Source organism: Pelophylax lessonae, assembly GCF_965119305.1.
Source record: "Pelophylax lessonae genome assembly, chromosome: 4".
NCBI lineage: Eukaryota > Metazoa > Chordata > Amphibia > Anura > Ranidae > Pelophylax > Pelophylax lessonae.
This window is the reverse complement of record NC_138771.1, coordinates 612872165-612896644: the sequence shown is the minus strand read 5'-3', so window position 1 is coordinate 612896644 and position 24480 is coordinate 612872165. Positions and strand designations below refer to the sequence as shown.

Genomic DNA, 24480 nt, shown 5'->3' with positions numbered 1-24480 from the left:
TCCAGACATCATGCAAGCCTTCTGAGTGTAACAACGAAGCCAGGGATGGGGGCTTGGATTTAAGCCTAGCTGAAGAGTCCAGGGCATGATCGGCAACTAGATTAAAGTCCCCACACATTATCAATTTACCTACTGTCAGCTTGGATACCTTGGAACACAATTTACGCAGGAAAGATACTTGTCGTACATTAGGAGCATACACATTGACAATAGTATATGGACATTGATTGATAGTGCAATTGATAATCAGGAAACGGCCTTCCCTGTCCTCCACCAACTTAGAGAAGGAGAAGGACAAGGAGTTCCGAAAAGCCAGCATCACCCCTCTTTTTTTAGCTGTATAAGAAGCCTGGAACACATGCGGGTAGTCGGGGTGGGTACAACGGGGAGCGTGCCCGATCTGGAAATGAGTCTCCTGTATCGCCAAAACATCGGCTGTAGCTGCGCCAGCCTCCCTCCACATCGAATGACGTTTTGCGGGATGGTTCAACCCCTTAACATTCATGGAAAGGAATTTAACAGCCATCTAAGTTCCAGAAAGGGTCCATGCGGACGTAGATGGGCCGGGAGCAAAGGGGACAAGTGGCACTTGGAAGGGTGAGGAGAGCCTGGTACACCCAGTGGAGGATACGGGAGAAAAGGGCTATGAAAACAGTACCTGAGAAGTTTCCAAACCTGGCTGTAGAGGTGACCAGTGCGAGTTTGTAAGGCGGATAGTCACGGAAGTCTTTCTGTGAAGTTCCAAGGGCATGGTGGAAGCGAGCAACTTGGTGTGTATATTCGTCCGGGAACAGCTGAGGAAGGTGAAGACTGCATATGGGCAGAGAAAAGGCACATCATATGGTACGGCAATATTGGTAATACTGAAGACAACAACAAAACAAACAAAACAGTCAAGGAATAAAAAGGACATGGCCCCTCGAGGCCAAACGGGTAGCTGTAGCTACAAAAACTATAGGGGGAAAAGAGCACGGTGGGGTGTGCACCCTAGAAGCAGGGAGGGCCGGGCACGCCCGGCTAGATCTTGCAGTGAGTGTCACTTGTGGCGGCTGCGAGATCTTGAGGATCTGGATGCAACTTGCCATTCAGGTTGTACACGGGGAGGTAATGGAGGTAGAGCTGTAGTGTTCGATGGACCTGCATCGTCGGGGACAATACCCCATTGGCGGAGCAGGCGCATTCCCTGTTCGATGGTGGTGACCTGAGAAGAGGAGCCCTGATGGGTTATGCACAGTTTCGCCGGATACTTCCACTTGTAAATTATCTTGTGGTTGCGCAGGGCCTTTGTTACTGTGTTGAGGTTGCGGCGTTGTTGTAAGGTGTATTGAGAGTAGTCGGGTAGTACTTGGACCGCTGCTGCTCGTTCCGGTAGATGGTCCCTGCGCCGGAATGCGTCCAGGATCTTCTCCTTTGCCTGGAAGAAGTGAATACGGAGCAAGACGTCCCTAGGAACATCATTGGGGAGAAAAGAGGGCTTAGGGATTCTATGGATCCGGTCTAAAGTCAAATCAGAGTTTGTCAATGCAGGTACAACTTGTTGGAAAAGATCTCGCACAAAGTTAGGAAGCTGGTTAGGCATAACCGTTTCCGGGATGCCGCGTAGTTTCAGGTTATTGCGTCGGGACCTATCCTCCAGGTCCGCAAGTTTGGCCTGTATGCGGCTGATATCATTTTGTTTGGCAGTGTGCGAGTCCACTAGAGTGTTGTATGATACGGTAAACTCATCCATCTTACATTCAATTGTATTGACCCTCTCTCCTAGGCCATGCAACTCATTCTGACAATATGCAATGGAGGAAGATACTGTAGCCTGCATGGACTTGTGCATCATGGACATCATGTCTTTTAAGGCACTATCGGAGATAGGTTGTCCCGTTGTGGGGATAGAGGCAAAGGGGTCCGGTTCAGGGACATATGACCATGCACTAAGCGTAACAGAGTCCTGGTCACTCACCTCCATGTTCGTGGGGCGAGATGTGTGGTGTCCCTCCTCCCACCGCGGCTTCGATTTCGCCGGGCTGTGGGTAGATGGAGTGGAGGGGGAGGAATCGGCAGAGCGCGCCAGCCTCATCTGCTTGCCAGCATCGTCCGTGTCTCGGCGCGCTGGTGACGTCACTGCTGCGCCGGGGCTTGTAGACACTAGAGGGCGGGTATCGTTCTTGCGATGCGAGGCTCCGGCGCCATTTTGTGTGTGACTCGATGCCGCCGGATAAAAGAAGTCAGACAGCTTACGAACCGCCGGCGGGTCTGTTTTTCGTCTTGCCATGTCCGTCGGTTGCAGGGAGCGTTCCCCCAAAGATCCGTGTGTTTGTGAGGTAAAAACACTCACTCCGATGGGCCGTAGATACGGATTGAGCCGAGCGTGCAGAGGAGCTCCTCTGCTAAGCGGCCATTCAGTCCGGCGGTCGCCACGCCCCGGAATAAGGGTCTTTTACCCACAAACCTAGGCTGTGGTTGTGGGGGGTCTGCGGGTGGAGAGCTTATAGTACCCCCCTGTGACGTCATCGACCAGTGCCTGCTGGGCCACCGACATACTGGGGGGATGGCGCCAGGCATCGCAGGAAGACCCTATTCCATAGCTATTTAGGAAATGTCACATGATGGGGCAGGCAGACTGCGAGAGCATTCTTGGCGAGCTAAACTTTTTTTTTTTAATTTTTCAGGTCTGGCAGCGAAAGAGGCAGCTTGATTGACGATGGATCTATTTTTTAATGAAGGAATTGTCAAAAACTCTTTATTCACTTTTACACCTTTTTGGTGAATTGGTAGGGGGGTACTATCCACCCCATACTCAATCACATAGAGGGGGCTGGGATTTGTTAAAGAGGGCTCCTCACAACCAAATAGTCCCCCCTGCCCCAAAGAACCCCCTCCCCCCCATATTGAGAGCATGTGGCCTGGTATGGATCAGGAGGGAGGACAAATTAAAAAATGCATCAAAGAACCCAACACTTGCGTTTCTGGTCCAAATCTATTACACGCAAAACCCAATCTGCTGCGGGAAAAAAGTCCCTGACCTTTCTAAAAGTGCACCGGCTGAAAAAAAGCATAGATGTGAACGTGTACCATAGGAAACCATGTTAAATGGACAGTGGCGTGTTACCGAAAAACAGAAAGCGCACAAAAAAGTACAAAGGTGTGAACGTAGGGACAGTAGTAGAGTTGAGCAGACACCTGGATGTCCGTGTTCGGCGGGTTCGGTCGAACTTGAAAAAAAAGTCTGGGTCCGTGTCCCGGACTTTTTCCGAACTTTACCTGGACACCGAACCCCATTGAAGTCAATGGGGACCCGAACTTTCAGGCACTAAAATGGCTCTAAAACACCAATGGAAAGGGCTAGAGTGCAGCAAATGCCAGCAAAACTTAGTTAAGAGCATGGCAAGTGCTCTGCAAACAAATGTGGATAGGGAAATAACTTAAAACAGCAAAAAAAAAACAGAAAAATAAAACAATTTTCTTCATCTGTGAAGGACGAGGCCCATATGGAGTAGGAGGGAGGTTGAGGTGGTGGTGGATGTGGCGGCGTAGGTGGAAGCGGCGGTGGAGGGGGACGAGGTAGCCAACACTGCTTTTTTTCAGTCATTTTAAATGAGGGTACACCCCAAAAGAGTGAGAAAGATCAAAAATAGAACAATGGCTGGGTAAGGTCGGTATCCATCTCTATTCTGCACAAGGTACGGAAAAGTCCTGTGGGATCCATGCCTGGTTCATTTTAATGAACGTGAGCTTGTCCACATTGTCTCTGGACAGGCGGCTGCGCTTGTCTGTGATAACGCCCCCAGCCGTGCTAAATACACATTCAGATAATACACTGGCTGCAGGGCACGCCAGCACCTCCAAGGCGTAAAGGGCAAGCTCAGGCCATGTGCCCAATTTGGAGACCCAGAAGTTGAAGGGGGCAGACCCCTCATTCACTACATGTAGGCGTGTGCACACATACTGCTCCACCATGTTGGTGAAATGCTGCCTCCTGCTAAGACGTTCCATATGAGCTGCTGGTGCTGCTGTTTGTTGTGGAGTGCTGACAAAGCTTTTCCACATTTCGGCCATGCTAACCCTGCCTTCTGAGGTGCTGGCAGTGCCCTGGTTGCGTTGGCGACCTCTTCCTCCTCCTCCTCCTCCTCTGCCTTAGCCTTGTGCTTCCACTGTGGTCCCGCTGTCAGGTGGGAATGCCAGCAGCATCACGTCTACCAGCGTGCGCTTGTACTCGCGCATCTTGCGATTGCGCTCCAGTGAGTGAATTAAGGATGGTATGTTATCCTTGTAACGGGGATCCAGCAGCGTGGCCACCCAGTAATCAGCACAAGTTAGAATGTGGGCAACTCGGCGGTCGTTGTGGAGCCACTGCAGCATGTAATCGCTCATGTGTGCCAGGTAGAGTTGAGCGGACACCTGGATGTCCGTGTTCGGCGGGTTCGGCCAAACTTGAAAAAAAAATCCGGGTCTGTGTCCCGGACTTTTTCCGAACTTTACCCGGACACCGAACCCCATTGAAGTCAATGGGGACCCGAACTTTCAGGCACTAAAATGGCTCTAAAACACCAATGGAAAGGGCTAGAGTGCTGCAAATGACAGCAAAACGTAGTTAAGAGCATGGCGAGTGCTCTGCAAACAAATGTGGATAGGGAAATAACTTAAAACAACAAAAAAAACTGAAAAATAAAACAATGTTCTTAATCTGTGAAGGACGAGGCCCATATGGAGTAGGAGGGAGGTTGAGGTGGTGGTGGATGTGGCGGTGTCATAGGCGTGCGCACAGGGTGTGTCGGGTGTGCCTGGGCACACCCTAATCACCTAGGGCACATTAGCTTTATCGCTCTGTTTGCCAGTGAGGAGATGGGAAAGATCTCCCTCGGACCTGCTCTGCCATAAGAGAAGTGCCACACACTTCTATTTCACTTTGCCAGCAGGGAGAGTAATGTACCGGGGCCATATACATGTAGGCAAACACATGCATGTGTATTTAAACTTTGGGGTGCACACCCTAATGCAATAGGCTGCGCACACCTATGGGCGGTGTAGGTGGAAGCGGTGGTGGAGGAGGACGAGGTAGCCAACACTGCTTTTTTTCAGTCATTTTAAATGAGGGTACACCCCAAAAGAGTGAGAAAGATCAAAAATAGAACAATGGCTGGGTAAGGTCGGTATCCATCTCTATTTTGCACAAGGTACGGAAAAGTCCTGTGGGATCCATGCCTGGTTCATTTTAATGAACGTGAGCTTGTCCACATTGTCTCTGGACAGGCGGCTGCACTTGTCTGTCATAACGCCCCCAGCCGTGCTAAATACACGTTCAGATAACAAAATGGCTGCAGGGCACGCCAGCACCTCCAAGGCGTAAAGGGCAATCTCAGGCCATGTGCCCAATTTGGAGACCTAGAAGTTGAAGGGGGCAGACCCGTCATCCACTACATGTAGGCGTGTGCACACATACTGCTCCACCATGTTGGTGAAATGCTGCCTCCTGCTAAGACGTTCCATATGAGCTGCTGGTGCTGCTGTTTGTTGTGGCGTGCTGACAAAGCTTTTCCACATTTCGGCCATGCTAACCCTGCCTTCTGAGGTGCTGGCGGTGCCCTGGTTGTGTTGGCGACCTCTTCCTCCTCCTCCTCTGCCTTGGCCTTGTGCTTCCACTGTGGCCCCGCTGTCAGGTGGGAATGCCAGCAGCATCGCGTCTACCAGCGTGCGCTTGTACTTGCGATCGCGCTCCAGTGAGTGAATTAAGGATGGTACGTTGTCCTTGTAATGGGGATCCAGCAGCGTGGCCACCCAGTAATCGGCACAAGTTAGAATGTGGGCTACTCGGCGGTTGTTGTGGAGACACTGCAGCATGTAATCGCTCATATGTGCCAGGCTGCCCAGAGGCAACGAAAGGCTGTCCTCTGTGGGAGGTGTATCATCTGTGTCCTCTGTATCCCCCCAGCCACAAACCAGTGATGGCCATGAGCTGGCCAGGGTGCCACCCTGCTGTGAACATGGTTCCATCTCCTCCTCCATCTCCTCCTCCTCCTCATCCTCCAGAACTGTGCCCCCGCTGGACAATTGTGTCCCTGGCGTTTGTGGGTTCAGGAACCCACCCTCGGAGCCACTTGCGAATGACTGCCCTGAAAGCCTTGGAAATGTTACCTCTTCATCCTCCCCCTCCTCCTCCTCATCCTGTGCCACCTCCTCTTCCATCATCGCCCGAATCGTTTTATGAAGGAGGCATAGAAGTGGGATAGTTAAGCTGACAACGGCGTCATTGGCTCTGGCCATGTTGGTGGAGTACTCAAAACAGCGCAACAAGGCACACAGGTCTCGCATGGAGGCCCAGTTATTGGTGGATAAGTGGTGCTGTTCCGCAGAGCGACTCACGCGTGCATGCTGCAGCTGAGACTCCACTATGGCCTGCTGCTGCTCGCACAGTCTTTCCAGCATGTGCAAGGTGGAGTTCCACCTTGTGGGCACATCACATATGAGGCGGTGAGCGGGAAGGCCGAAGTTACGCTGCAGCGCTGACAGGCGAGCAGCAGCAGGGTGAGAACGCCGAAAGTGCGCACAGATGGCCCGCACTTTCTGCAGCAGCTCTGACATATTGGGGTCATTTTTGCGCCAGGCAAGGGATGTGCGTCAAACTGACTAGGCCCAGAGCTGCTATGAGATTTCGCCCGTTATCGCACACCACCAGGCCGGACTTGAGGCTCGCTGGCTTGAGGCTCGCTGGCAGCAACCACTCATTTGTCTGCTGTCCCATGCTCCTCCACAACTCCTGCACGGTGTGTGGTTTTTTCCCCCAAACAGGCAAGTTTTAAAACTGCCTGCTGTCGTTTACCCCTGGCTGTGCTGAAGTTGGTGGTGAAGGTGTTACGCTGACCGGATGAGGAGGCGGTAGAGGATGAGGAAGCGGAGTAGGAGCCCTGCAATCCTCGGTGGTGGAAGGACATGCGCCAAATTTCTATCCGCCTCAGGCCCATCCGCCACTGTATTTACCCAGTGTGCCCTTAGAGATATAACGCCCCTGACTGTGCTTACTGGTCCACGTATCGGTAGTTAGGTGGACCTTGGCACAGATGGCGTTGCGCAGTGCACACCTGATTTTTTCCCCCACTTGGTTGTGCAGGGAAGGGATGGCTTGCCTGGAAAAGTAGTGGCGGCTGGGCACAACGTACTGTGGGACAGCCACCAATATAAGGCTTTTAAAACTGTGCGTCTCCACCAGACTGAATGACAGCATTTCAAAGGCCAAGAATTTTGAAATGCTGGCATTCAGGGCCAGGGATCGCGGGTGGGTACGGGGGTACTTCCTCTTCCTCTGAAGTGTTTGGGAGATGGAAAGCTGAACGCTTCCACGGGACATTGTGGAGATGGTTGGTGACCCAGGTGGTGGTGTTGCTGACAGTTCGTCTGTTTGCGGGGTGGCAGGTGCCGGTATCCCTACAGAGGTGGAAGAAGAGGCCGACACTGCAGCAGAAGAGGAAGCAGGAGGAGCCAGAGACCTTTCTTGGTTTTGAAGGTGTCTACTCCACTGCAGCTCGTGCTTTGCACTTAGATGCCTGATCATGCAGGTTGTGCTCAGGTTGAGAAGGTTTATGCCTCGCTTCAGGCTCTGACTGCACAGGGTGCAAGCCACTCGTGTCCTGTCATCAGCACATTTTCTGAAGAACTTCCACGCTAGAAAACTCCTTTGAGCTGGCTTTGGTGCGCTCGGTCCCTTGCTGCGTTGGGCAGTAGCAGGCATAGTGTCTAGGGCATGGCCGCTCCGCTTCTGCACCCTTCTCCCTCTTCTGCTGTGCTGGTGGTTCTGTGTGACCACCGCCTCTTCCTCCAAACTGCTCAGGTCACCTGCATGACCTTCATTCCATGTGGGGTCGAGGACCTCATCGTCCTCCACATCATCTTCCACCCAGCCTTCACCCCTGCCCTCCTTGTCGGTCTCCACAATTCTGAGTGCCGCAGCAGTTGGCACCTGCGTTTCGTCATCATCGGAGACGTGCTGCGATGGTCCTTCCATGTACTCATCTTGAGAAATAAGTGGTTGGGCATCGCTGCACTCAATCTCTTCCACTTCTGGGGCAGGGCTAGGTGGATGGCCCTGGGAAACCCTGCTGACAGAGTCATCAAAAAGAAGAAGAGACTGCTGCATGACTTGGAGCTCAGACTGCTTGCCTGATTTGCAAGGGGGTGAGGTGAAAGACGGTTGGACATCGGCTGCAGGTGCCAACTCTGACCTTTCTGCAGTAGACTGGGTGGGAGACAATGTGAAGGAACTGGAGGCAATGTCAGCAGCAAACCAATCTACTATCGCCTCTACTTGTTCTGGCCTCATCACTTCTAGAGGCGCATGATGCCCTACCAAATACTGCTGCAGGTTCTGTCGCCTACTCACACTTGAGGAAGGTGTTTCACTTGTGCGTGTAGCTGGCACAGATCGACCACATCCTCTCCTTGCAACAGGAGCTCTACCAGCAGCACCACAACCCAGGCCACAGCCCCTATTTGACGGTCTCCTCATATTTCTGTAATTTATGATCTTGCCCTAGAAAGGTGTTTATTGAATAGCGGAACAAAACAACAACAGTATCGCACGGGTGTATCTCACAGTCAAATATGCAAACTATGCCGCAATTTAATTTCACCCCAAAAGGGTGTATATTGAATAGCGGAATAGAAAAAAGGATATAAAACGGTTTATCTCACACGTACAAACACAGACTAGGCCCCGATTACAATTTTTTGTACTCTAAAGGGAGGATGAGGATGAGGAAGAGGAGTAGGAGGTGTTCGGAACAGGAGGCAAACTGAAGCGCCCTGCAATCCTCGTGGTGGAAGGAGATGCGCCAAACAAATTTAAAAAGGTGTATCTCACACGTACCGATACAGACTATGCCGTAATTTAAATTTGTACACTCCAAAAGGGTGTATATTGAATAGCGGAATAGAAAAAAAATTATAAAACGGTGTATCTCACACGTACAAACCCAGACTAGGCCCCGATTACTATTTTTTGTACCCTAAAGGCAGGATTAGGAGTAGGAGGAGTTCGGAACAGGCAGGAGGCAAACTGAAGCACCCTGCAATCCTCAGCGGTGGAAGATGAGCCCCAAAAATTGGAAAGGTGTATCTCACATGTTCCGATACAGACTATGCTGCAATTCAATTCTTTTTAGCCCAAAGGGTGTAGATTGAATAGCGGAATAGAAAATATGATATCAAAAGGTGTATCTATCTCACACGTACAGACCCATACTAGGCCCCGATTACTATTTTTTGTACCCTAAAGGCAGGATGAGGAGTAGGAGGGGTTCGGAAGAGGCAGGAGGCAAACTGAAGCACCCTGCAATCCTCGGCGGTGGAAGATGCGCCCATAAAATTGAAAAGGTGTATCTCACACGTACCGATACAGACTATGCCGCAATTTAATTCTTTATACCCCAAAGGGTGTAGATTGAATAGCGGAATAGAAAATGTGATATCAAAAGGTGTATCTATCTCACACGTACAGACCCAGACTAGGCCCCGATTACTATTTTTTGTGCCCTAAAGGCAGGATGAGGAGTAGGAGGAGTTCGGAACAGGCAGGAGGCAAACTGAAGCACCCTGCAATCCTCGGCAGGGGAAGATGCGCCCCAAAAATTGGAAAGGTGTATCTCACGCGTACCGATACAGATTAGGCCGCAATTTAATTCTTTTTACCCCAAGGGTGTAGATTGAATAGCGGAATAGAAAATATTATATCAAAAGGTGTATCTATCTCACACGTACAGAACCAGACTAGGCCCCGATTACTATTTTTTGTACCCTAAAGGCAGGATGAGGAGTAGGAGGAGTTCGGAACAGGCAGGAGGCAAACTGAAGCACCCTGCAATCCTCGGCAGGGGAAGATGCGCCCCAAAAATTGGAAAGGTGTATCTCACGCGTACCGATACAGATTATGCCGCAATTTAATTCTTTTTACCCCAAGGGTGTAGATTGAATAGCGGAATAGAAAATATTATATCAAAAGGTGTATCTATCTCACACGTACAGACCCAGACTAGGCTCCGATTACTATTTTTTGTACCCTAAAGGCAGGATGAGGAGTAGGAGGAGTTCGGAACAGGCAGGAGGCAAACTGAAGCACCCTGCAATCCTCGGCGGTGGAAGATGCGCCCCAAAAATTGGAAAGGTGTATCTCACACGTACCGAAACAGACTATGCCGCAATTTAATTATTTTTACCCCAAAGGGTGTAGATTGAATAGCGGAATAGAAAATATGATATAAAAAGGTGTATCTATCTCACATGTACAGACCCAGACTAGGCCCCGTTTACTTTTTTTTGTACCCTAAAGGCAGGATGAGGAGTAGGAGGAGTTCGGAACAGGCAGGAGGCAAACTGAAGCACCCTGCAATCCTCGGCGGTGGAAGATGCGCCCCAAAAATTTGGAAGGTGTATCTCACACGTACCGAAACAGACTATGCCGCAATTTAATTATTTTTACCCCAAGGGTGTAGATTGAATAGCGGAATAGAAAATATGATATCAAAGGGTGTATCTATCTCACACGTACAGACCCAGACTAGGCCCCGATTACTATTTTTTGTACCCTAAAGGCAGGATGAGGAGTAGGAGGAGTTCGGAACAGGCAGGAGGCAAACTGAAGCACCCTGCAATCCTCGGCGGTGGAAGATGCGCCCCAAAAATTGGAAAGGTGTATCTCACACGTACCGATACAGACTATGCCGCAATTTAATTCTTTTTACCCCAAAGGGTGTAGATTGAATAGCGGAATAGAAAATATGATATAAAATTGGTGATTTTTCAATAGCACATGTGAATAAAGCAGTGTCTTATGTCACAGTCAGCTCTGCAGCAGGCTATGAAGGGAAAAAAAAAGAAAATTCCCCTTTTAAGTTTGTAATTTTTAAATAGATTAGTACAGACTTTGCCACAATTAAATTTTTTTTTTTTTTTTATTTAAAATTTTTTCATATAACACTTGAAATTCAACAGCATGTACAATAAAAAATATACTTATACTTTATGCAAAAGGGGACCCTCAGCAAAAGAGAGCTGTGGGCGGGGAGGGTGGGGGGTGGAAAAAGGGGAATGGGGAGGAAACGCCTCAGTGACTCGAGAGGCTGGATGGTGAACGTGAGATCAAGGGTAATGATTTGGGCGAGACTCGAAAATTGAACCTATGATGAGCCATAGTGGGTTCAGTCCGGGGGAAAGTATATGTGATGTAGCTGTCCCATTTCTCTGAGAAAGTTTCCCGTGAAGAGGGGGCTGAAAAATCTGTGTTGGTGCTGTCTATGGTGAAAAGCGTGAAGAGCTCTGATCTAACCCGGGTGAGTGATGGGGGAGATGTGGAAATCCAATTGCTTAGGATAGTTCTTCTGGCGATTAATAGACAGGACAGGATCCACATTCGAGGTGACTTCACAGGTGTGCTAGACCATTTTTGAAGGTGTTTGTCCCAATAGCCGAACAAGAGTAACAAAGGTTCCTTGGATAGGCTGATCTTGGTCACTTCCCTGATGAATGACAGGACTTGGTCCCAGAAAGTGGATATACCGGGACAGGACCAGAACTTGTGATGAAGTGAGAGCCTTTCTGCCGCACATAAAGGGCATTTATGAGCATCCGGGATAGTTTTATCCGAGAGAAAAGGAACATGTGCATGGTGGAAGATCTTTAGTTGGGTCTCTTTCCATATTGAGTTGGGTGTGAGAGCAAGGGTGGTTTTGAGACCTTTGATCATGTTGGGTAGGGTGTCTTCGCCTTGAAAGTCCTTGAGCCAATTGGAGGCAGTTGAGGTGAACAGTGCCGGCGGGCATTGCTTCAAAAGGGGTTTGTAAATCGCTGAAATTGTAAAGGTGCTAGAATCCAGTAAGGAGTCTATGAGGGACGTTTTGAAGCGGGTCTCAGGCTTCCCAGTTGCTGAAGAGAGGTAATGGAGGCATTGCGCCCAGTAGAAAGTGTCCTTGTCCTGTAAATCTAATTTGTCCTTAATGGCTTGGAAGGGATGGGGGGTACCAGAGCTTATATCACACAGGTGTCCAAAGGTCGACAAACCCTTCCTCTCCCAATGGTAATACACGGACTGGGTTAAGCCCGGAGTGAAGCTAGGATTACTCCGGATCGGAAGGAATTTGGAGAAATGCAGTGGCAGTTTCAAAAGTTTGCGTATCTCCCTCCAAGCTATAGCAGTGTCTCTTAGAAGCAGATTGTGACGGAGTTCAGGGCAAAGTGTCGCCCACTTGGTGTGCAAAAGAGCAGTTAAAGAGAGTGGACTGGCCATCTGAGACTCCAGCTCGTAGTTGGAGTATTGCGAAGTCTGGGATACCCAGTCCAAAGCTGCCCTAAGCAAACAAGACAGGTTATACATTCTCAGATTGGGAAGATTGATACCCACGTCGCTCCTGGAGAGATGCAGTTTTTTATAAGAAATTCGTGGTCTCTTTCCCCGCCACAGGAAACGGGAAAAAGCCTTTTGTTGGACTTGTGCATCCTTATGTCTGATCAGTAAAGGAAGAGTTTGTAGGAGATAAAGGAGGCGGGCAAAGCTGACCATCTTAATGAGGTGGCATCTCCCCAAAAGCGACAGCGAGAATAAGGGGGGGGTAGTTTAGTGTATAAATAGATGCCGGGGTGCACCCTATTTTAATACCCAGATAGGTAATGTGTTTAGATGCTATCATGAACGGGGATTCCCTTTCCTATGGACAGGGGGGACCTGCTCCTAATGGGAGTATTTCACTTTTAGAGTAGTTTATCTTGAGACCCGAGCACTGTTTGAATTTTTCAAATGCGGAGACTATCCCTGGGATATCAGCCGAGGGGTTTGAGGTAAATAGTAGTACATCGTCCGCAAAGAGGGATAGGCGCAGCTCCTGGGAGCCTATATGTATTCCGTGGAGAGGGGCTTTAGTTAGTAGATATCGGGAGAGGGGTTCGAGCGCGAGATTGAATAAGAGCGGCGAGAGGGGGCAGCCTTGTCTGGTGCCTTTGTACAGTCTAAAGTCGTCTGTGAGGGCACCCCCTACACACAATCTGGCTGAAAGTGAGAGATACATCGAGGTAATAAGGTTAACGAAGGGTCCATGAAAGCCCATGCTGTCCAAGACACGACTTAGCCACTGGAAGTTGACATTATCAAATGCCTTTTCGGCATCAAGAGTTACTATGGCCATGTCCCGGTCCAGATGTATACGGGCTTGGTCTAGTGCTACCAGTACTTTCCTGATATTAACAGTAGCCGAGCGACCCTTGGTGAACCCCGATTGCGCAGGATGTATCAGATGGGGCATAATGTTGGCTAGGCGGGAGGCTGTAATTTTCGAGAGGATCTTGACGTCGAGGTTTAACAAGGATATAGGTCGGTACGAGCCCGGCTCCAGTGGATCTTTCCCTTTTTTGGCCAGGAGCTTAATGATGGCTTGGTTGCCCGTCGGAAGATAGGGACCGCAGTTCCAAATAGAGGAGTACACATCGACAAGAGTCGAAATTATACTGGGGGAGGGTGCCTTGTAAAATTCCCCAGATAGACCATCAGGGCCCGGTGATTTATTGGCCGCAAGGTGCTTTATTGTCGACGCAATCTCGTCCGCCGTGATCGGGGCATTCAGTGATTCTAGGTGTTCTCCGGAGATTTTGGGAAGTTCAGTACCAGACAAAAAGAAATCAGCCACGGAGCTGTTCATGTCCTCGGGGGCGTATAACGAGGTGTAAAAATCGCGCATAATCCCTTGCACCCCTTGCGGGGTAGAGTCAACCACCCCCGATTTGTTCCGTAGCGAGCCAATGTGGGTGGTGGACATAGGGCCCTTGCACAACCTGGCCAACAATTTTCCGGCCTTGTTACCGAAGCGGTGCAACGTCGCCGCGAGGTGCGCCTTATGTATCAGTTCTACCCTGTCGGCCCAGGTGTCGAATTCCTGCTTGGCCGCCAGCCATGTTGTGCGCGCCGTGGGGGTATCAGCCTGTACTAGTGCCCACTGGGCGTTCGTCAACCGTTCGCTGGCCGTTTTGTATCTGCTATTTTTGTGACGCTTAAAAGCCGCCGCATAAGAAATGATACGGCCTCTCAGGAAGGCTTTCCCCGCCTCCCAAAAGAGGAGAGGGGAGCTGCAGTGTTGCGAATTTGCCGCCGAGTACTCTTCCCACGCACAATGTAGGTATGAGGTAAAATCCGAGTTGTTTTTAAGGTAGGAGGGGAATCTCCAGATAAGAGGGGTCGGGGGGGATTCCGAGAGCGTTAGGGATACGGAAACTGGGGAGTGATCTGAGATTGCTATGTCATGTATGGTGGCGTCACGCAGGAGGGGGAGGAGGGAGTCGGTGCAAAACAGGTAATCGATTCTCATCCGTCATGGAGAGTGATTCCATTACCGACGCCAGTGGAGTGGGGCCTTCTCGGGGGGTGGTACATGGTCCCTGGCGAGGTGATGACTTGTCTAGAACAGGATCCATTACCGCATTGAAGTCACCGCCAGCAATACGGGGAACATTGGGAAGGGTGAGAAGCCGGGCCGCAATTGCGGCATGGAAGGAACGATCCAAGACATTAGGGCGTATATGTTGGAAATGACTAGTTCAGTGTTATAAAGCCGTATATGAGCAGATACATACCGCCCCTCATTATCCGCTTCCGTGGAAAGGATTTCCACTGGGAGGCGTTTGTGGAATAAGATCAGCACACTGGCTTTGCGGCCGGAGGAGGGTGATCCTACGACCTTGCCCACCCAAAGTTTCTCCATGCGCTTCAGATCTACCGCAAGCAGATGCGATTCCTGGATGAGAGCAATGTCTGCATTAAGCCGTTTGAGGTGGCGTAAGACTTTCATCCTCTTAGCCGGGGATCGAAGACCCTTGACGTTCCAAGTTACTATAGGCATGGGATGGGATAGAAGGATTTAAGACCAGAAGCTATCAGATATGACCTAGCTATACCCGGGGGAAAGCGGGAAGGGGTAGACTGAAATGGAATTGCTGACCCGCAGAAAATCTTGTATCCATGAGCTCACAGGTTGAAGGGAAAAGCACACCTTCATAGGGGGATGGGGTGCGGATGGGATGGGTGGGAAAATGGGATGGAACCGTGAATAAATGCAAAGTGTAACATAGCAGATCGACAATACATACAGTAGGAACCTCTCTTTTTTCCGCATGTGTACAACACGGAGCGCAGCCCACCATGCGTGCCCCCTGAGTCGGGCAGGGATGTCCAGGCCCACTGAAAGGTCCAAAAGGTCAAGGTAGCCCGGGTCCCCAGCCCAATCCTGGGACAATGGGCAGCCGAGGTGTACAGAGCGGAAATAGAGCAGGAGCACACAGTAGTAAAAGAAAATGTCTCACATAACTATAAACCTAGGCAGTGATGCAGACAATATTAACATTTCAAAAACAGCATAAACAGCAAACCTGAGGGAATGGCGGGGGGCGCCGCGAGTCCTCTAGGCACACGGCCTAGTGGGAACAGTCCCAGGTGGAAACCTATAAAAACAAAAAGCACAGATAACCGTGAGGGGGTCCTTTCAGCGCGGAACGTTCGGGCGACCAGAGCTGACCACGTCAGCATATCTTTGGCGTTTGGGGATTCCTTCCTGGGGCTCCTTTGGTCTAACGGTCTGGAAAAAGGAAGGGCTTTGGCAGATGAAGGGGGGCCCTGGTCCCCTAGACGGAGTGAGCTGACAAAAGCTTCTGCTTCCTCTGGATCCTGAAAAGCCATTTGGTCGCCGTTAGGTGCACGAAGGCGTAGAGTCGCCGGATAGGCCAAGGTGAATTTCAGGTGTTCCTGATGCAGTTTTGAACACACGATCTGAAAGGCTTTGCGTCTTTTTGCGACATCAACAGAATAGTCCACAAATATCAGAATCTTCATGCCTTCAATTTGGAAATTGGAAGTTTGCCGAAATTTTTGTGAGATAGCAGACTTGTCCGCATAGTTCAGATACTTCGCAATGATCGGGCGCGGAGTCTTACGATCTTCGGAGTACAACCCCATCCTATGAGCCTGTTCGACCACACATGTGCCATGTAGCCCCAGAGCTGCGGGGATTTTTTTTGCACAAAGTTCAGGGATGGCAGAGGGGGCAACGTTCTCCGGGATCCCTATAAATCGCAGATTGCTCCGACGCGATCTGTTTTCCAGATCCTCCAGTTTATCCATAATGATGCGATTAAGCTTGTCCTGAGACTGTTCAGATCCCTCTATCTGATATAGCTCATCCTCAACATTGGATAATCGGGATTCAGCCTCATTAAGCCTCTTAGAGTGTGCCTCTAGCTCCTTCTTTATGCTGGCCATGCCAGCAGCCACAGCCTTCTCCACAGAGGTCGAGATGGTGGGGGTTAACAAGGCCACCACTGCTTGTGCTATTTGCTCTGTGGAAGTACCTGGCAACGTGGGGGAGAGAGTCAATGCAGAGGGCTGCTGTATTGTGCCCGGCTGCTGATGAGAGGTGTCCATATCTGTCAGCTCCGCAGCCGCGCCAGAGCAGGCCGAGACCGGGGCCTCGATTTGTGGCGGGGCCGGCTGAGGTCGCGAGGTGGCCTTCTCGAGATACCGCTCCATCTGGCGGGGTGCAAAGTGTTGCCGCCGGGTCCCTGGGGATCGATGGACCTCCGGTGAGGGGTATAGGCCGGTACTGAGCTGTGGGCAGGTTTTTCAGGCAGTTTTTAGGGGACTCGCCGCAGGAGCTGCAGGGCGCTCACCTACTCCATGCGGAGCCGGAACCGGAAGTTGATTTCATTTTTTTTAACCCAAAAGGGTGTATATTGAATAGTGGAATAGAAAAAAAGTGTATAAAATTGAAAATCACTCAATAGCACATGTGAACACAGCAGTGTCTTATGTCACAGTCAGCACTGGAGCAAAAAGGCTATGAAGGGGGAAAAAAAAAAATCCCTTTTAACTTGTAGTAAAATAGATCTAAGATGAACGCTGCACACAACTGACTGATAAAAATTGATTTTTTTTTCTCCCTCCTCCTCCTCCTCAGTGGGCTCAAGTGAGGGCAAAAAGATTGTTCACTGCACCACCCCCCACACAGCAAAATCGATGTAGAAGACTGACCCTGCCTAATCTCCAGCCTGGCCCTAAAATGCTCTAATAACTTTCCCTGCCTGCACTCCGACCTGTCCCTGCATTCTTTTCGGACACAATTTTTCACAGAATCACTGTCTGTCCCTAATCAGCAGCCAGCACGTATTCTGTGTGCTCTGTTCCTAAACTACAGCAGAATGATGTGGCGCGCTGGGGGCTCTCGAACTTATAAAGACATGGTCACATGCTTCAGATGGCCAATCACAGCTACTAATACATTAGTAGGCATGGCTGGGATGGCTTAAGGCACACGAGGTAAACGCTTGTTGATTGGCTGTTGAAAGCTCGCCATTAAAAGCGCGCCATTACATACAAAACAGGAAATAAAATGACCGAACACGGATTTTAAACCCGAACATACAGTAAAGTTTTCGGGTCCGTGTTCGGGTAACAAAAATCCAATTATTCGGTACGAACACGAATAATACAGTCCGTGTTCGCTCAACACTAGACAGTAGGAATCATTATCTTATTTCACATTTATATCTTACTAAATTGTTTGCCATATGTATCCATTTCATATGTAGTGCATTTTTTATGATAATGAAAAATGTTAATGCAAAAAGAATCAGCTGATTATCCCAGAGTCAAATATTTATTCATCTGAATAAAACAAATTCATCTGAATTAATATGTATTAATTCGTTATGGTATTAGGTTGAATTCATTTCCTTATTCCCAATTGACTTTGTTTGTTGGGCCACGCATATACAAATGAAATGAATGGTCTCTCAAGTTCAACCCCAATACAAAAAGGATTCTATTAGAATATTCACGCTACACTCACTAAAATTAATTTGGATCATTCATTATCTTGTTACATTATTTCGGATGCTTCAAACATTAACAAAAAGCCCAAATGATCGCATCATGTCATCTGGATGAAACAAATGAATTTTGAATTAATTTATTTTGGATTAGTTGAAATGCATTACTATTGTGATTCAGAGATTCAGATAAATCTGAATCTCCAAACCATGCAAATTTCATCTGAATTTTGATTAGTACCAAACAGTACCAAAATGGTGTTCAAATCTTCTCCCGTTGAAAATATAATCAAACACACACCGCCCCACGTGCACTGATGATCCCTCTCCCCAGCAGATAACGCACTCACTAAAATTCAATGCCTCCCACTCTCATGGTTGGCAAAAAAACATGTGTGTGAAATATCTCCCTGTAAAGATCAGAAGTTGTCACCATGTATCTCAATCATTAATGGCCATTAACATGTGAAGCAAAGATTTCCTCCAATAGAACAATAAAATGTGTTTAAAATGTTAGAAAGCCACTCACATATTAAAAACAAAAAGTAGTATTATTAAACCCAATGCGTGTTTTTATAATGTTTTATAATGTTAGTGGCTTTTTAGCATTTTGAATAAATATTACTGTACTATCCTTCCTTTCACATGTTAATGGCCATTATCGATTCCTATGAAGATACATGGTGACAACTTTTGATCTTTACAGCGGTATAATTCACACAAGTGTTTTGTGCCAACCATGAGAGTGGGAGGCATTGAATTTTGGTGACTGCGTTATCCGCTGGGGAGAGGGATCACCAGGGCACGTGAGGCGGTGTGTGTTTGATATCATTTTCAATGGTATAAGATGGGAACACCATTTTGGCACTATACAGTGGACTTGGTTTATTTTTCTTTTCATTTTCTTTTTATTTTATTATGGACATTTCACTTTGGGAAATTCAGGTATTACAGGTGAAAACTCTACATATAACCTTAAAAAATGCCGTGCTGCATTTCTGAGCCAGTGTCGCTTGACTTGCACCAGACTCCATCAGCCCAATCACCTCATCTCAGTGACACTGACCCATATGTTTAACATCTTACCCTGCTTGTAATCAAACTTGAATTCCAGGGAGCTTGACTTTGTTCCCTTGAGGCCTCACTCCATCTTCTGTTACAGACAGGGTGGCCCCATAACACAAATCAGACCTGGGCTTGGGGTACTGGAAAGGAGCCTAGGCACACAAGCTCTTTCACTACTGGGGCCCTCCGTCACCTATGCCAGGTCACTTCCACTTCCTGACTGGCTGGCTGCTATATTCACATAGACACTGTAGTCCTTAGCAGCTGCAATATAACTCTGGTTAGGTTGCCTGCATATTAGGCCTTTGCACAGCATCTTCTCTTTGTAGTGTCTTGTAATAAAGTATTTTACTAAAACAAATTCAAATACAACAGAATGATACAGATAACTTCTTTACAAATATCCTTTCCTAATACAAGTGCGTTCTTGGCACCCTTGCTCATTGAGGCATTCATACCTTTTGGAGAATAGGAAATCTTTACAGTTTTTATTCAAGTCCGTTAGTTCCTGTCCTAGAACCCCTGCAGGGTTCCTGCCAAGGGGGTAAATATAAGTAAGGTAGCAATCACATACTTAGCACAGCTCCTTTTCTTATTAACTGTTGGCCCCAGCAGAGGGTGGTACCACCCAAAAAGCCTGGGAAAACCTGACCAGCAGAGTCAACCCCTGAATTACCAGAGGCACCAACTCAGCAAAGCAACATAATTAATCAACACAACATTTAGTACAAACAAAGAATTACTAAAAAAAAAAAACATACAAGGCATAACAACCCCTTAGTAAGCACCTGTTTACAGGGTGAATATATTATTACATATAAATTAATCATATTATTATTACATATACAGCATTCATATAAACTGAGTTGGAAAAGAGCAGAATAATTAAGTTTAAGGAAAGTGATGGTTCTCACCGTTCCCATACAGGTATCTTCCACGTCCACCCAAATGGAGTCAGATACAATGTAATTTCCTACAATATAATATGCTATCAGGCGGAACGATGGTATGAAATCCATTGTGATCGGAAGGTTCATTGTCACCAGGGTCTGGCCAGCCAGCCGTTGTTGCCTGTCTACTTTCAACACCCTGCCCTTGCTCATGATCTGTTTAGAGGTAAGAGACATAATAAAAATCATGTAAAAAGTGCACTCCTTAACGCCAATGAAAAAAGAAAAGAAAAAATGAACATTTCATCGCTGGTAATATTTGTGTTAGCACTGTTCTACACATTAAGCTTCCATTTTCTTCGCTCCACTGAACACAGGGTGTAAAACACTCCTGTCTAAAAAAAAACTGTTTTTAAAATGTGGTTTCTAATGACAGAGCTGTGATAAGTTAACCTAAGAACATCTTTGTCTCTGAAGTTGGGTTAGCTAATAAAAGCAAAATGAATGTCTCAATCCTAATACCCAGACAAATACCTCAGTCTAAAAAAAAAAAAAAAACTGGCTTTGTCATTTCTAATGATAACATATTTAAAATCAGTGGAATACCTAAGATGGGCCAGGGGCAGTCAATTGCCATAAGTACAGCCAGTTGCAGAGTGTTATGTAAATGCAGGCACAGCTTGATGGCTTAATATCTCTTCCAATTGTGCCTGTAAGGGTGCTTTATCTCAGTGACAGCTCATCACTAGTGTTGAGCGAACACGGACTGTATTATTCGTGTTCGTACCGAATAATTGGATTTTTTGTACCCGAACACGGACACGGACACTTTACTGTATGTTCGGGTAAAAATCCGTGTTCGGTCGTTTTATTTCCGGGTTTTGCATGCTTTGGCGCTCTTTTCATGGCGGGCTTTCAACAGCCAATCAACAATCGTTTAACTGGTGTGCCTTAAGCCATCCCAGCCATGCCTGCAAATGTCTCAGTAGCTGTGATTGGCCGTCTGAAGCATGTGACCAAGTCTTTATAAGTTCGAGGCAGCCGCAGCGGCGTCATTATGCTGCTTAGATTCAGGGACAGAGAGCACACATCAACGTGCTGGCTGCTGATTAGGGAAAGATAGGCAGGAAAAAACCATTTGTGTCCGGATAGAATTGAGGGACAGGTCGGAGTGTTTAGGCAGGGCGAGTTGTAGGCATTTTAGGGATAGAGTCTGCTGAATTATATAGGGTCAGTGTCTTCTACAAACTACAATCGATATTGCTGTGTGGGGGGTGGGGTGAATCTGCACTCAATCCTGATCTACGATCTCTTCTCAATCCTGTTAGGGACAGAGTCTGCTGAATTTTAGGGAAACTGTGTTCTACAAACTACAATCGATATTGCTGTGTGGGGGGTGGGGTGAATCTGCACTCAATCCTGATCTACGATCTCTTCTCAATCCTGTTAGGGACAGAGTCTGCTGAATTTTAGGGAAACTGTGTTCTACAAACTACAATCGATATTGCTGTGTGGGGGGTGGGGTGAATCTGCACTCAATCCTGATCTACGATCTCTTCTCAATCCTGTTAGGGACAGAGTCTGCTGAATTTTAGGGAAACTGTGTTCTACAAACTACAATCGATATTGCTGTGTGGTGTGGGATTGGAGATAGGCAGGTGTCAGTGATCCACATCCATTTTTCTGTGTGTGAGCTGCAGTGAACACAATCTTTTTGGGCTGCAGTGAACACAATCTTTTTGGGCTGCAGTGAACACAATCTTTTTGGGCTGCAGTGAACACAATCTTTTTGGGCTGCAGTGAACACAATCTTTTTGGGCTGCAGTGAACACAATCTTTTTGGGGTGCAGTGAACAAAATCTTTTTGGGGTGCAGTGAACACAATCCTTTTTGGTGTGCAGTGAACACAATCTTTGTGGGGTGCAGTGAACAAAATCCTTTGTGGGGTGCAGTGAACACAATCTTTTTGGGGTGCAGTGAACAAAATCCTTTTTGGGGTGCAGTGAACAACATCCTTTTTGGGGTGCAGTGAACACAATCTTTTTGGGGTGCAGTGAACAAAATCCTTTGTGGGGTGCAGTGAACACAATCTTTTTGGGGTGCAGTGAACACAATCTTTTTGGGGTGGAGTGAACAACATCCTTTTTGGGGTGCAGTGAACAAAATCCTTTTTGGGGTGCAGTGAACAAAATCATTTTTGGGGTGCAGTGAACACAATCTTTTTGGGGTGCAGTGAACACAATCTTTGTGGGGTGCAGTGAACACAATCTTTTTGGGGTGGAGTGAACAACATCCTTTTTGGGGTGCAGTGAACAACATCCTTTTTGGGGTGCAGTGAACACAATCTTTTTGGGGTGCAGTGAACACAATCTTTGTGGGGTACAGTGAACAGAATCTTTGTGGGGTGCAGTGAACAAAATCTTTGGGGGGTACAGTGAACACAATCTTTGTGAGGTGCAGTGAACACAATCTTTGTGGGGTGCAGTGAACACAATCATTGTGGGGTGCAGTGAACTCAATCTTTGTGGGGTACAGTGAACACAATCTCATACTGAAGGTTTGAGGGTGCTGCCTGTTCCATACTCCCCCTACTCCTCATCTAGCCTTTTAGGGGTACAAACAATAGTAATTGGGGCCTAGTGTGGTTGTGTACGTGTGATATACATACACTTTTTTGGGATCATATTTTCTATTCCGCTATTTAATCAAAAACCTTTGGGGATCAGTTAAATTGGGGGATAGTCTGTGTTGGTACGTGTGAGAGAGATCCACCTTTCCAAGTTGTTGGGGTTCATCTCATACTTCTGAAGGTTTGAGGGTGCTGCCTGTTCCATACTCCCCCCTACTCCTAGCCTTTTAGGGGTACAAACAATAGTAATTGGGGCCTAGTGTGGTTGTGTACGTGTGATATACATACACTTTTTTGGGATCATATTTTCTATTCCGCTATTTAATCAAAAACCTCTGGGGATCAGTTAAATTGGGGGATAGTCTGTGTTGGTACGTGTGAGAGAGATCCACCTTTCCAAGTTGTTGGGGTTCATCTCATACTTCTGAAGGTTTGAGGGTGCTGCCTGTTCCATACTCCCCCTACTCCTAGCCTTTTAGGGGTACAAACAATAGTAATTGGGGCCTAGTGTGGTTGTGTACGTGTGATATACATACACTTTTTTGGGATCATATTTTCTATTCCGCTATTTAATCAAAAACCTCTGGGGATCAGTTAAATTGGGGGATAGTCTGTGTTGGTACGTGTGAGAGAGATCCACCTTTCCAAGTTGTTGGGGTTCATCTCATACTTCTGAAGGTTTGAGGGTGCTGCCTGTTCCATACTCCCCCTACTCCTAGCCTTTTAGGGGTACAAACAATAGTAATTGGGGCCTAGTGTGGTTGTGTACGTGTGATATACATACACTTTTTTGGGATCATATTTTCTATTCCGCTATTTAATCAAAAACCTTTGGGGATCAGTTAAATTGGGGGATAGTCTGTGTTGGTACGTGTGAGAGAGATCCACCTTTCCAAGTTGTTGGGGTTCATCTCATACTTCTGAAGGTTTGAGGGTGCTGCCTGTTCCATACTCCCCCTACTCCTAGCCTTTTAGGGGTACAAACAATAGTAATTGGGGCCTAGTGTGGTTGTGTACGTGTGATATACATACACTTTTTTGGGATCATATTTTCTATTCCGCTATTTAATCAAAAACCTTTGGGGATCAGTTAAATTGGGGGATAGTCTGTGTTGGTACGTGTGAGAGAGATCCACCTTTCCAAGTTGTTGGGGTTCATCTCATACTTCTGAAGGTTTGAGGGTGCTGCCTGTTCCATACTCCCCCTACTCCTAGCCTTTTAGGGGTACAAACAATAGTAATTGGGGCCTAGTGTGGTTGTGTACGTGTGATATACATACACTTTTTTGGGATCATATTTTCTATTCCGCTATTTAATCAAAAACCTCTGGGGATCAGTTAAATTGGGGGATAGTCTGTGTTGGTACGTGTGAGAGAGATCCACCTTTCCAAGTTGTTGGGGTTCATCTCATACTTCTGAAGGTTTGAGGGTGCTGCCTGTTCCATACTCCCCCCTACTCCTAGCCTTTTAGGGGTACAAACAATAGTAATTGGGGCCTAGTGTGGTTGTGTACGTGTGATATACATACACTTTTTTGGGATCATATTTTCTATTCCGCTATTTAATCAAAAACCTTTGGGGATCAGTTAAATTGGGGGATAGTCTGTGTTGGTACGTGTGAGAGAGATCCACCTTTCCAAGTTGTTGGGGTTCATCTCATACTTCTGAAGGTTTGAGGGTGCTGCCTGTTCCATACTCCCCCTACTCCTAGCCTTTTAGGGGTACAAACAATAGTAATTGGGGCCTAGTGTGGTTGTGTACGTGTGATATACATACACTTTTTTGGGATCATATTTTCTATTCCGCTATTTAATCAAAAACCTTTGGGGATCAGTTAAATTGGGGGATAGTCTGTGTTGGTACGTGTGAGAGAGATCCACCTTTCCAAGTTGTTGGGGTTCATCTCATACTTCTGAAGGTTTGAGGGTGCTGCCTGTTCCATACTCCCCCTACTCCTAGCCTTTTAGGGGTACAAACAATAGTAATTGGGGCCTAGTGTGGTTGTGTACGTGTGATATACATACACTTTTTTGGGATCATATTTTCTATTCCGCTATTTA

The 24480-nt window shown here is 47.5% G+C and overlaps 1 protein-coding gene across 1 annotated transcript in view; it reads right to left on the bottom strand.

The window, feature by feature from the left end:
- The window catches only part of LOC309553571 (A.superbus venom factor 1-like), a 476096-nt gene that overhangs the window by 286697 nt on the left and 164919 nt on the right, over positions 1 to 24480 (bottom strand). Inside the window, exon 13 of the mRNA XM_082254843.1 lies at positions 19815 to 20006. Coding sequence (XP_082110969.1) covers positions 19815 to 20006 — 192 coding nt within the window. The remainder of the gene's footprint in view (positions 1 to 19814; positions 20007 to 24480) is intronic.